Source organism: Schistosoma mansoni, chromosome 5 (genome assembly GCF_000237925.1).
Source record: "Schistosoma mansoni strain Puerto Rico chromosome 5, complete genome".
In the NCBI taxonomy this organism is placed as follows: domain Eukaryota; kingdom Metazoa; phylum Platyhelminthes; class Trematoda; order Strigeidida; family Schistosomatidae; genus Schistosoma; species Schistosoma mansoni.
Genome location: NC_031499.1, coordinates 7,856,210 through 7,870,990, shown reverse-complemented (window position 1 = coordinate 7,870,990; position 14,781 = coordinate 7,856,210). Strand labels below are relative to the sequence as shown.

General features: G+C 35.2%; 1 protein-coding gene and 1 non-coding gene across 2 annotated transcripts in view; one reads left to right on the top strand and one right to left on the bottom strand.

The window, feature by feature from the left end:
• The window catches only part of Smp_040110 (putative thrombospondin type 1 domain-containing protein), a gene marked incomplete at both ends in the record, with an annotated part of 28,285 nt that extends 17,532 nt beyond the window's left edge, over positions 1-10,753 (bottom strand). Inside the window, 4 exons of the mRNA XM_018797790.1 lie at positions 6,321-6,583; positions 8,908-9,173; positions 9,859-9,967; positions 10,587-10,753. Of these exons, the coding sequence (XP_018652797.1) occupies positions 6,321-6,583; positions 8,908-9,173; positions 9,859-9,967; positions 10,587-10,753 (805 nt within the window). The remainder of the gene's footprint in view (positions 1-6,320; positions 6,584-8,907; positions 9,174-9,858; positions 9,968-10,586) is intronic.
• Positions 8,185-8,256, top strand: Smp_tRNA_02153_Pseudo_TTG.1.1. The gene has a single exon. It is a non-coding gene (tRNA).
• Positions 10,754-14,781: the final 4,028 nt, after the last annotated feature.

The window sequence follows — 14,781 nt, the reverse complement described above, 5'->3', positions numbered from 1 at the left end:
AGGTACCGAACTTAGCGCCGTGACCTTGAAAACCCGCGAAAGCTTCTGACTGGCTCGGCAGTATAGTTTAATCCTACCGTAACAAAACATGTTTTGGTGAAAGTATTTCTTGAGCCAAGTGTCATCATTCGACTTGAAGAGACTATTATATGACCATTGTGACATAAAAACTTGAGTGACTACTATTAGCAAGTTCAATACAACTAACCTGATAATATGTTATTCCATAATATTGCCTTGGACATTTTTTCGTAATTATTATAAAACTGTTGCCATAACAATGTAAAATTGCGACCCATTTAAACAAATCATTATATTTTGAATTTTGTTCGTTCTCTTAGCTGTGAGTGAATCTTAGACATTTTAACACTTTTAAAACTTGATCTGGGCTGAAACAGACGGTTTTTTTGTATGTGAGTCTATTGCGACAGAGAATGGAAAATGTTAGGTACTTTACGAAGCTGTATAAAAGAACAGGATGATCGCTCCTAGTAATAACAAAAATTAATTCAGAACAGAAACGCAAGTAATGAACCTGTGATTTCAATGTATTAAGATTGAACCTAAGCTAGATTATCTGTCTTAAATAACGTATGCCTATATCGGAAGACAGATGGTTGAACATTAGAGCGTTTGCCATAAATTGTAAGGGTCAACATAGGCTGATGTCGATTAATCGTCTGATTTCATAGGGTTTTCATGTATAGCGGCTTGAATTTATGCTCTGTCCTTGTTATTCCTTTCTACCCTTATACTTGGTAAGATCTTGTCTTCATTGAACTAAATGTCATCCGGTTCCCATCGGATCGTCTGAGAAGCTGTCGGACATTAGGAATTCAAAGTTGTGTTGTCTAATCGGAGCAGCATCTGTAACGAGTGAAAACTCAGTATTCCGTCTGAACGTAGAACTAACGAAGCAAAGTTTATTCAGTAAGGCCGACAAACATTCTTCTGTATAGCGTGCAATGCGTTTTTGAGTGGCTCGTATTACACCCAAAAAAAAACACAAACTCCGTCGCCTGTGACCTTTCACGAACTCGCATACGCACGGTAGTCCCGCTTGTAACTTCGGGACGTCTCGGTATTTTTTCGATGCCACGAGATCGCCAACAATGCTAGTTGGTCGAGACTATCATAATGTTTATTTTAAAATAGTATTATGAGAAGTATTAAAACGGGCTTACAAAGATATATTTAGCTTACTTAAGCTAAGCATTGATGTCACTATGCTACAGCACATTATACAGCCCTTATGGTTGTTCCATATTCAATTGTCATTGTTAGTGTTCAGATAATTATCAGCTCGGTAGCATTAGTATACTAAGTTCTCCCAATCTTTGACCCATCACGAACGAGTTAACAGATGTACTTGATAGATATTTAGAGCGGTGAAGGTATGAAATATTAGGATTAACATTATGACAACTAGTCTGTAAGTTCAAGAAAATATATCCTCTCTTGAAAAGCGGTTTGTGAATAACTTAAATACGATTTTATCATCACTATGTTTTAGCTATAACTTTTCGTCTTATACAGGTTTGAAAATGACCCTCAGTGTATCGACTAATTTGAATAATCTCGCTTGTATAGATGTGTTATGCGCTAGTTATATAGACAAATATAAGCAGTATGTATCAACAATTGAATGTAAGACTATTAATAAACGAAAAGAAAAATGAGTAAAAGAGATTGAAAAACATGAGCTATCCGAGTAGCAACACGAACGGAAGATTGACGAGTTTGCAAAACAGGGTTGGCTGAAGTAAAATATAAGAAATCAAATTCAGAATTTATGTCCATGGCTCATTTATTTTTCTTTCATAATAAAATGAAGTTGTAGGTGAAGTATATAACTACTAAACTATTGAATGAGCATGAAAGTATCAATAAGCGCTTGTAATTTTCTGTTGTTTACGATTAAGACTATTATTGATCAATTTCTGTTTTTATATACACACGTGAGTAGATTATGCTGAGGCAATCCTGAAAATTTCTCGCAATAGACATGAGAAGCTCAGGAAACATTAACAAGCATTTTATCCAATCAGCGTTTGATTAGAAGTTTTGCTAGAAACATCACGAAAATGAAAAGTCACAAGTACAGGTTCTGATTGGCTGATTACTACACTGATACTATGTTTACTAGTATTCTAAAATTTTCCGGAAAACCCACGGACTTCTAAAATATTATAAAAACCTTATATTTTCTGTACATAAATGAACCTTTGGAGTACAGTGCTCCTTTTCTCTCGTGTTGAAGTCGCTGTGTAGTTCTAGCTTAGGGGTTACGAGACTAGCTTAGGATCTAAAAATAGCGTTCAATTAGCAAGACTTATGAGATTACTTGGATGGAGTATTATGTCACCAGTTTCAATACACCTGATGTGAAATTACGGAGTTTTACGAATAACATAAGTTTTAGTTAGTTCGTCAGTTATAATCAATAGGTAATCTAACACAACTGTAGATTAGATAGACAAAATTCTACTTTTTTTTCTCAAAAACAAAACAAAAATGAACAACAAAAATGTGTCTTCCGTAATGTTATATATCTATTTAATTTTGTACAAACAAATATCTAGATAATAACAAACATTTACACGAAATTGGCAAGTGAATAGGTGAATTCATGTTCAATTCAACACTGAACAGTTGTAATCGCTATCGTGTAGGTGTTCCTATTGGTGGCATTGTTATCGGTAATGGTAATGGTTATGTTATTGTTTGGGTGAGAGTGAGTCAATGATTATGCCCATATGTACATGTTTGTGTGTACACTGAGAGACGTGTGAATAGGTGTGATATTGTGAGTAATAATGAAATAAGTAGTTATATTTTGTATTAAGTAATATGTAATGATTTTGTTATTTTACATATTAACATGGATATTTCTATATAGTATATATTGAATTAATTTGATAAAACAAAACATTATCAAATATATTGGTGTAAATAAAATCATCATTATAATTGTATACAATATAATTAATTCATTTATAGTCCATTGATAATTGAATTGTAAAATGATAATCCATTCTAATATACTACTGATTATATTAGGAGTATGAAGATGGGTTGAATTAAACATTTTTTGAGTAATATATGAATTACTCTTATAATATGTTTCATTCAATGTATAATTTTCATGAAGATACCATTGTGTACCCTGCCACTAAGAGAAATAAAGTAGATTAGAATAAGTACTATGTAATCAACAATGGTTGGGTTTTCTTGTCGTATTTTATCTGTTATTTGAATTGTAATCACTCTTTGGCAAACTCTTAGAAGCCTCAAGAAACCCAGAAAGAGCCGAAGATATTCCATTCAATCACCGCTAGAGGAGCATTTTAGAATGTCAACGTGTAGCTTCCCTATTGGATGAATAAGAAGGATCTCCTATATACCTATTAGCTGTCCGAAATGATGATTTACTTTCAGACAAAAGTTATAAATACATGAGATTTTTATACTATATTTGACACTGTGTTGGGAATAAGATTCCTACTTACTAGTCTTCAGTCTTCTCTCTTGCGACGTTGCCGGTTTGATCATTCAAGTAGTCTAGTAGTAGGCGGCATAGCAAGAATCTAAAGCTCTAGATATAACACTATGATTTACTCGAATTTCTTAGCTACACTTTTATTGATCAACATAAATTTTCCTGCTTTACATTTTTTTAGCTAATTAATTATGTTTAGTAAATACATGTAACTTCTTCAATCGAATTGAATGTTTATATAGAATTAATGTGAAACTGTAAAGAAACAAGAGGTGATAAATATAGAATTCAAATATACTTTACTATTATTGAGGTGTTATACTGGGCTAGACTGTTTGCAATCTTTTATGAATGAAAATGAATGGGTGGTAATAACAGTTGAGAAACCCTTTTATATATGTTGAGAATAATTACTTGTTGAACGGTGAGACTATAATTTATGGACGACCTTTGAGCGACGCTAGATTGACCTTGAGAGAGTCCACCTAACATCTAAGACCGAATGAGGGTTGTAAACCCGTTTGAGGAATTAGAATTATAATTTATAGTTGATGGTTAAGGTTAGGAATTACATGAATTTCACACCGAAATCCAAGACCTGTTATCCTAAATCTGATTGGTTCGCCATAAATTATAGTCACGCTTGTTAAGCGCTTAGGAAACAGGAATTCGCTCAAATTCTGCATACTTTTTTGTCAAGAATTCTTTAATGTAATAAAAAATATCGTATTTACTGAAGCCAGTTTTATCAATAAAGGGTTTTTGGAGATTGTTGATTTTCACGACCATTCATTTTCGGTCTTTTATATTTTATTTCATTTTATTTAAACACATAAATATTGGTACAAGGAAGCACCAGATACATATGCGCAGCACAAATCTCATTCGATTTGTCTGAGGCCTGTGATACTGTCCAGGTGCACAAACTGAAGCAGGTGGTTTTCTTAAGGGACCAAACCCGGAGCCTTTGACCTGAAGGTTTGATCCACAAGGCAGTGGAGCATTGTGAGGAGATGCAGTCCCATGGTAGCCGGTGACCGACAATTGGTTCATACGCCATTTATTCCCTCAGGATAGTGGAGCCAGCCTATGTGCACCATTGGTTTAGAATCAGGGTTTTCCAACTCCCCTAGGTGGACTTTCTGCATCCACCGACCCGGTTAAAGCGCCAGACATTCGTTTTTCGTCCTCTCAATTTCGTGAACAACACCCGTGGTGCGAGAAGGCAGTGAGTAGGACTTCCCTGTCAGAGGCTATATACGCGTGGCCATGTGAGAGCATTTCGAGTGGGAGGGTGACGCCTCTCTAATCTCGGTCGTACCAGGGCATTTGGGGGCTAACATTGATCAGTTCATGATTTCAGTGAAATGAATATTATTACTGCTAAAAATAACAACGAAATGACTGCAAACAGATCATTTAATTAAATCACGAAAATTTATCTCAGTCATGTAAGTATTGAGCTCTATAACTTGTCGAAACTCAGATTAGTCAGTCACAATCAACGTAGAGTTTGGGATAAATGTGTATTACCTCAGGTTGCCTTGCAACATTAACACAATGAGATGACGGGTGGACTGTAGTGTGGTGTTTTACTCCTATAATCACGTAATAGGAGAATCATAATGATAATAATAGTGCAAATAATAATAATAATATATGTAAACATTTATGACAGTTTATTTAGACATTTTTTAATCATAATCAAAGGTTTGGCAACATAAGGATTTCTGTTAGCTATTGATTGTGTAAAATAAATGGAGTAAACAAGTTGATACAAAGGGACTGTTAGTAATATTGTGGATTTTGGGATTGCGATATACAGTGACTCACAGAAACTGGGTGAATTCTATTTATTCATCATAAAATGTTAAACAACGCTAAATGAGGTACAAGCCTATAACAGATGAATATATTCTACTGGACACTGCAGGAACTTCAGCTACTATATTAACTACTCTTAATAATCTTATCTATAATTGAGGTATAAAATGATATGAGTTATAAATATTCAGGAGTGCATGAACTGCTCATTGTTATGTTTGTTTCGCCAATTTCTTATGACTGGTTGTCGCTAATTATTATGTTGGAATTGATTATTTTTTATGTTTGTAAAACGAGAAACCACTGGATTTCCTACGATAAAAATCATAAACATCCAGACTGTTACAAATTAAGATTTATTGACCCCAAAACATGACGATAACCCTAGTCACAAAGATACTTAATTATATATTGATTTATATACCCATTTTAATTAATGATTAGAAGGATGAAATCATATCTTTTCTGTTGAGAAGATATATTTGAAAATATTACTTAGAGAGAAGGGGACATCAACTGGAGACTGTTACTAAATTCTGATTATCACATATGATGAATGGTTGGAAATCAAATTTTAACAACAAAATTAAATAAACACTGATGATTTGCTTAGTAACTAATTATTGGCAGTTATGACATAGTCTAGCATCATGCTTTATGACAGATGAATTCAATCTTTGTTTTCTATCAGAACTTGAGTCCTCAAATATCCTTATACTTTTTTCTTCTTTCTATACCTAATCTTTTTGATCCCTACTGATATTGTTGAAACTTTTACCATTCTGGGATGATGACTCGGTAAGTTTATTATGATGTACTAATCTAGTGTGGGGTTTTGAACCGATACACATCTGTGTCAGGTTCTAAATTGGTTATGCTAGATTGATTGACTATCAGTCAATCAACCATTCTATCCGTTCGACTATTGATCTGTCAGTTTATAAGTTAGTCAGTCAATTAATTAAATAGTATGGCAGATAATTGTGAATACACTAACTTACACTTTTAATAATTTTTGATCCTGATTGAATGAATTCGTTAATCTCTTCATTTTCACAAAATAACACGTGACCTTGACATTTACTGACTTGTACATATGATCCAATACAACGATTAGGCAATGAACAATTACGAAAACGTTTATGCACACCGATACCGCATTTAACTGAACATTCTGTCCATTCAGACCATGTAGTCCATTGTAATGGCGGCGGCCTACGTTCACAACGTTGTCCAGAATAACCGTTTGAACATATACATCTTAAAAATGTAATAAATAGTAGTTTAGATAAAGAGTTTTATGCAGTTCAATTCATTTCGTAAGTGGTTGTCATTACGGACCGACAACAGTGAGAGTACCTTTTAAGGCCAGTAAACAATAGATATTTGTGTCATTCTGGTATGAGACTCCTCAACAATGAGTAAACAAGACTCATTCGATACTCAGTAGCTTGAATATGATGCACCGACGGAGAGTTAAAGTTCTTGGATTATATTTATGGCCTGATAATGGTTACTCACCAATTTCAAGGGAAATACTCATGTTTTCAGTTCATTTATTGACAGAAAGAATTAAATGCACAAGGATGAATTTCTAGGCTTGATTAGAAATCCAGTTCTATCCAGCTCTATGTACTAAATTATAATAGCGCGGAGAATGAAACGGGTGAATAAAAGGATTTGAAAGTAAATTGTTTTTCGTCTAATAATGTAACTATTTAGAACAAAATGAATGTCAAAGTGTGTTTTATAATCGCAGTGTAGTGTGTTCTACTTATATCCATATAAGTAATATATGGCGATGGTCAGGCATAGAATGTATTTTGGCAGAAGACCGATAAGGCAAGAACTGAAATGGAGCGCAATCGGTAGGAAAGTGCATGAACAATGGAATTAGATAAGATGAATTGATATTTACAGAAGGAACAGAGAAGATTGAGACAACTGGTTGTTATTTTTAACTGTTTACTGTATGGTTAACAGAATTTAGTGAGATAGTCTGTAATTTGTGCTTAGATACATTCGATTGTCCCCATTCGTGTTCTGTTCGCAACAGCAGTAGTAATAATAATAGTGAAGGTTCGATGTAATTTAGCAAAACACAAGACCGAAATATTCATTCAACCTTCCTTCTTTCTAAATACATATTATTGTTCAGTAGATATCTCGTTTAAGAAAATTAAGTGTTATAACTGGAAAACTGGCTCCTTCAGCAATTTCGTAACTGATTAACCAACAGTTATACTTGGTGACTTGTCGCTGCTATATCCTTACCAGCTCTGTTGAATCTACATTCTTACTACTTTTACTTAACAATCGAGAACCATAACAACGCGTCAATTCTAGAGAAACGGGAACCACAACGATTCTTACGACCCAAAGTGAGAACACGAAAGACTGATGAAATGAAAATTTATTGACTCGCCAAAGTCAAATATCTAAATACGTCCCAAAACCAGATCAACCGTAGAACATAATACAATTTCACACACACTTTATGATAACACATATAGGAGAAACATACATAGAGTTAATGTAAAAAACATTAAATATAAATTCACTTGATATTGTTTGCATGAATCTTCCCGTTGTTCTTTAGGACTTCAATTGATCAGTCTCTTATTGGCATATGTGCATACTGTGCGTGTTGCCTCGATATGGCCTTAATTCACAAGTATTATAAGAAAAGATGGATAGTGGCTAGCTGTGGAACCCAGGATGCGCGAGGCAATATGCACAGTATGCACATATGGCAATATGAGACTAATCAATTGCAGTCCTAAACATCAGTGGCAAGATTAAAAGAAACAATACTAAGCGAATTTAAACCTCATCCTATCGCACAAGCAAGTGACTAACAGGACCCAGTAGCTGAGTGGATAACGCGATGGCGTTTGAAGCGAAAGTTACTGGGTTCGAGTCCCAGAGTGAACATCAACACTGAGATGCAGGTACATCCAGCTGATGAGTCCCAAATAGGACGAAACGCGCGTCCTAATGCAGTAAAATGAGTTGAAGCCAACTGAATAAACATTTTTCATATAGTTGAAATCATGAGTCGATTGAAGCTAAACCACCATGGAAAACCTGGAAGCACCGGACGGCCGTTTCGTCCTATTGTGGGACTCCTCAGCAGTGCGCATCCAAGATCCCGCCTCACGAGATTCAAACCCATAAATTATCAGTATCGCATGCGAGCTCTTAACCATTGGCTCTTTGAGGTATTTCCTGAAGTTCTATTGAGAAGCAGTAACTAGTGGAGTTCAACCAGGTCTGTCGGGAGATATCAACTCACTGAAGACATTGGTGAAATGGTCGCTCAACTTCGTGGATTGGCTGAAGTTAGACGTCAACACCGTTGGATGCCAGCCGACTCAGTGGTCTAGAGGTTAAGCGTTGGCGCGCGAGACTGATAGGTCCTGGTTTGTAATCTCGCGAAGCGGGATCGTGGATGCGCACTGCCACTGAGCAGTCCCACAATAGAACGAAACGGCAGTTCAAGGTTTCCAGGTTTTCCATGGTGGATAGCTTCAATATTACAATATTAATTAAAACAAAATTGAATAATAAACATTTCAGCTTACTGAAATCCATAAGTTACTTCTATTACATCATGTTCAATAATTGAATATGGTTCTTTATCAATACAAATTCCACCATTTAAACAAATTTCATCATTTATATATTCTATACATTCATTTATATTTATACATTGTGGATTAGTTGTACTAATTGCTTTATATCCTTTGGGACAATCACATCGATAACCAAGTTTTAAATTAGTTGGATCACGATAACAAGAATATTGTCCACATAATCTTTGTGCTTCTAAACAAGGATTTCTTGGTTTCTAAATGAAAAAATTCAATATTTTGTGAGAATAATTTTCATTTAGTAGTATAAGGCATTATGAATATTGTTGATTCTGTGAGTTTTCTTTTTACTTTAATTAATGGCCTTAGCCAAACAAGCGCTGAAAATTAATTAGTACAATCTCGACCCCATCTGGAAGTGAAACCAAGAAATTGAGGTATCGTGTCAGGTGGCTGATAAATTCAGTGGTCTGAAGGTCAGGAGCTCCCTGCAAGGTATGCAGTTCGTGAGTTTAACTCCTGATGGGATTAAGATGGTGGTTGGAGGTGGTCAACAGGAAACCCTGGACTCGGGTTTCGTGCTACTGGGTACTTGTTTGCAACGTGTACTTGTAGTCTTGAGGGAACTAGTGCTCCATGACGGATTCGATCCTGTGTCACCCAGCTTCACAGTCGGAGACGTTACCACTGCGGTATTCGGGCAGCGACCGACCTCCTGTAGGACTAAGATGTAATCACAATCGATTGATCACCGGATGGTATTCAACGTCATGCGTTTCAAGTCCGTCTAAGTGCTGATCGAATGCTATCGATTACTAATACTCACTACTACTCACTCCACATTTTTCATGCTGTAGTAATCCTATTTCAAGAACAAATTATATTTGATATTTATCAATAAAAATGTTTATAAAATTAATGTAATGTAAGTCTTGACATTACTTCACATGATAATCCTTTCCATGCAGGTGGACATTTACAAATAAATTCAATATCAGGAATACTTCGTTCATTTTCTGGTAAATATTCACATTCTCCATTATTTAGACAACTGGAAATAAACATAACAAAAACAGTCGAAAGGACTTCGAAACATTGAAGGAAATCTATGCAAATGAAATATTACACAGTTTCACAACCTTTTTCAAGGTTATATACTTGATTCTGATCTTTATAAAAAACAGTTTTTCTTTCGTGAAATGACACTAATTGAAGAACCTACAAGAGTACTACCTTGTTATTTAGGAATCAAGCAATTAATCTGGAAGCACTGGACGGCCGTCTCATCCTAGTATGGGACTCCTCAGCAGTGTACACCTGTGATCCTGAAGGCAGGACTCGAACTCAAGACCTTCGGTCTTACATACGAATGCCTAACCTTTGAACCACTTAGCGGCGTGCTGGGTTATGGGTGCGCACTGGTGGGGATTCCCGTGTTTGGACGAAACGGCCGCCCTGTGTTTTCAGGTTGTTCGTGGTGGGCTAGCTTAAATCGACTCATGAATCCAACCATTAAAATTACTAAAATCTCCACAAAACTATATTCTGATAACATGTAACTGATAATAATTTACAAGATGAATAATGTATCTTAGTTGTGACAAACTTATACACAAAAAATAAGCATATAAAGCTACACAGTGATAATGAACAAGAAAAAAACGGCTTACACAGAAGAATCACAATGTTTTTTGATTGGTACACATTTCTTTAATGTATGGTTAAAAGTGTAACCATTTACACATACACATTCATAATCATAAGCATAGATTGATCCTAGTTTGCTTCGTATCTTTATTGGTATATTATTCAAAATTTCATCATTTGGTATTATCATACACAAACCATTACTGTTCATATCATCATGACAGACATTTGGTTTAGCACAAGGATTTGGACAATGTAAATTCGTATTCTAAAATCGTAGATAAATGAATATAAATAGTTTGTTGAAATAATCTGCAAAAATTAGTCGAAAATGTAAGCAATTATCGTCACAGATTAACATCACTTGTGATACCGTGATGTATGCTACTTATGTTAACAGATATAAGTAGTATGTAACACCAGTCAACAGTGAAATCCCTGTCAAAAGAGGATGGAGACGATTGAATTAAAGAAAACCGAGAAGGAAACAGAAAGGAATTGGAATAAAAATAGAATTGTAAGAATCGTGAAGAATGTAAAGGACGACGATGGATGATGGGTATATAAATTATTCAATGTATGTTTTTCCTATTTCGAGAAGACACTCTGTAATTTCACACCTGAGTTTCCGCTCGTGACAGTCCCTCTGTTTTTTTCTAGTATGAGTCTTATCAAAAGTGAACATCGATGACACTACCATAGATCGTACCCCAGGACCTTTGGTTTACTCAGGCAGTAAGTGATCTTTAGACCAATGAGTGTTTAATGATTTATAGTTATACACTGCCCGTAATCTCTGTACTAGAACGAAACGGCTTCACAGTGGTGCTTCTTTTTTCACAATATACCAACTGGCTTCAATCTGCAATGAAACCCTCCCTCTATAAATAAGAAATGATTGAAAATAGTGAAAAAGTGAAAGAAAGGATACAGTGGTGAACTGTTGCTAATAAAGTGATTTGTTTCAATTTTTCACATGATTGTATAGTGGAAAACCTGAATTACAAACTATTTTGAAACATTAGTTTAGTAACCGACTAGTTAGGTTAGATGATCTAGCTACGAATTGTACTTTCATTTTCATTCATCTTCAGAATTTTAATTTTGAAGCTGTTCAATAAAAAGCAATCACTTAAACATTGGTTCAGAGTCTCAATAATTATTGGTGTTTATATTCATTGAGTATTGTTTGTTTGAATCTTCCCATCGATGTGTTAGGACTGCAACTGGTCAGTCTCTAATTGGCCCTATGTGCATACTGTGCATATTGCCTCGATATAGTCTTAATCCACAAGCATGGTAAGCAGAAATGGATAGTGGCTAGCAGTGGAATCCAGGACGCGCGTTTGGGACTCGTCAGCTGGATGTACCTGCATCTCAGACTTGTTGATGTCCACTCTATGGCTCGAACCCATTAACTTTCGCTTCAAACAAACGAATTGTTTATAATAATGGTTTTTATTAATCGCTCTTTATTATCATATATAGATTCTAAACAGATGTAAATGAAGTTAAATCGTGGCCATCAATGAAATTCATAATGCCTATTTTGTCTTATTTTTGGGATTTCTCAACTGAACTCCGCTATTGATGCTTACAATACGACTTTTACGCAGTATAAATAAACTTAAATCCGCCTGTGGCCTCCCTGAGGTCTATTATCGGTCCCAAGCCACGATAAAGGAGGAGGGTTGGGCATGGGGTTAACGACCCCATCCTATAGAAAATTAACTCGCTAAAAAAACACTAACCAGAAAAAATTAAAACGCTAGATAAACTGATAGTCTCCTTGAAATCAGATCAAGAAACTGTTACATAAAAATAAATGACAATTGATAAACAAAAAAGAATTACTGTCCCTAAATTATATTCAGTTTATTGATTATTGTATCCCACGTTCACAGTCACATTTGACTTGATCTTGTACAAATATTATTTTCTATTTTATGGTATGATGTGGTCTGTCTATCTGGTATATAAACCGAGTATGGTTGAAGTAAATGATTCGCATAGCAGAAGCTGCAATTGGTGTTCTGGACTCAATTGGAAAGGCTGGGTGGACAAGGGACCAATAAGGATGCCAGACTGCTCATACCAGTTGAACGTCATTGATTGGCACAGTATTGAGACCAAAAATGTCGTATTTCGATTGGTGGATAATTCAAGTGATAAGAAGGCAAACATAAAATCATAACGAATTGGCAAAGGCCTTCTTTTATAAAGTCATAACGATAACGCTGTGATATTTCAAAAAACCAGCTAAGAATAGTACATATATTTATCATTATTACTGTGTCAATTATGAATGTTGAAACATATCAAAGCATAATTTGATTAGAACACAAAATGTATACAACTTATCAAGTATCACTTGATAATGACAAATTTCTCATGCACAGACATATCATGTTCCTGTACTCACAATTTAGGTGTAGACTACCTGGTTGGGATCTGCGAGATGATAGCAATCGATGGTTAGAGACCTTGAATGATCTGGCTCAAAATCATTGGCAATGGCGAAGGTGCATCCAATGTTTATGTTCTCCCAAATTCTAATCTTCTGAATTCTTCATGTCCCTTTCTTCTTTTCTCTTTCCAAATTTATTTCACTGTATTATACTCCTTCAATAACATCTTCAAACCTTAATGCTTCCGATTAATGCTTATACTCTTACTACTTCTACCACTATGGGATTTGAATTGACATCTGCATCTCTGTGCTAATGTGATATGGTAACTCGAACTGATGTACGCACGTACGAAGTTCTACGTTGTGACTGACTGACTGACTCACTCACTCACAAAGTTAAACGTAAGTGCAAAACTGTAAATGAAGTACATTATTGAAGTAAATCAATGATGAATCTACTTAAGATCTTAGCTAATATGTTCTAATGTAAGTCAGAATGGCGGCCGAATATATATATATATATACCTATGATTTTTGTATGCAGTAGGTCTCAATATAAACAATGGGAAAAGCAAGACCCTCCGATACAATACAGCATGCACTAATCGAATCACACTTGACAGAGAAGCTTTTGAGGATGTGAAAATCTTTACATATCTAGGCAGCATCATTGATGAACATGGTGAACCTGATGCAGGTGTGAGGGCGAGGATCGGCAAAACAAGAGCAGCATATTTACAACTGAAAAACATCTGGAACTCAAAAAAAATTACCAACCAACACCAAGGTTAGAATTTTCAAAACAAATGTCAAGGCAGTTCTACTGTATGGGACGGAGAGGTAGACAACTACGAAAGTCATCATCCAGAAGATACAATTGTTTATTAACAGTTGTCTACGCAAGATACTTCGGATCCGATGGCCAGACACTATCAGCAACATCCTACTGTGGGAGGGAACAAACTAGATTTCATTGGAAGAATAAATCAGGAACAAGATCTGCAAGTGGATTGGGTACACTTTGAGGAAACCATCCAACTGTGTCACAAGACAAGCCCTCACATGGAATCCTGAAGGTCAACGGAGAAGAGAAAGACCAAAGAACACATTACGCCGAGAAATGGAGACAGACATGAAAAGAATGAACAAAAGTTGGATAGAACTAGAAAGGAAGGCCCAGGACAGAGTGAGTTGGAGAATGTTGATCAGCGGCTAATGCTCCATTGGGAGTAACAGGGGTATGTAAGTAAGTAAGTAAGTAAGTAAGTAATGATTTGTGTATATTACAATTTGGCTTGATGACTGAACTTCTTTATACACCTTACTTAACTTGTACCATAGAATGTAACATAAACAAATAATAAATATCGCAAAAATTGATCACACCAAACTTACATGTTTTCGTAAACATTGACATATATTAATTAGAAATGAAAGTATATTTAAATATCCACCATCATAGTAATTCCCAGTATTAGTAAATTGATTTCTTATTGAAATAGAATATGTTTTCTCATAATCTTCTTGTGTAAATTCATAGATGATATCAATTAGACTTTTATGAGTTGCTTCTGGTACACAAATTGTTCTAATATACCAAAACATTTATATATAAAAATAAGAGGTCAACTAGACTATAGATACGGGGGGGTAAGAGTAGACAAGGATAATAATAATAATATTTATATATAGTTGAAATCATGAGTCAATTGAAGTTAGACAACTATGGAAAACCTGGAAGCAATGGATGGCCGTTTTATTCTATTGTGAGACTCCTCAGTAATGCGCATCCACCCCTTCTGATAATA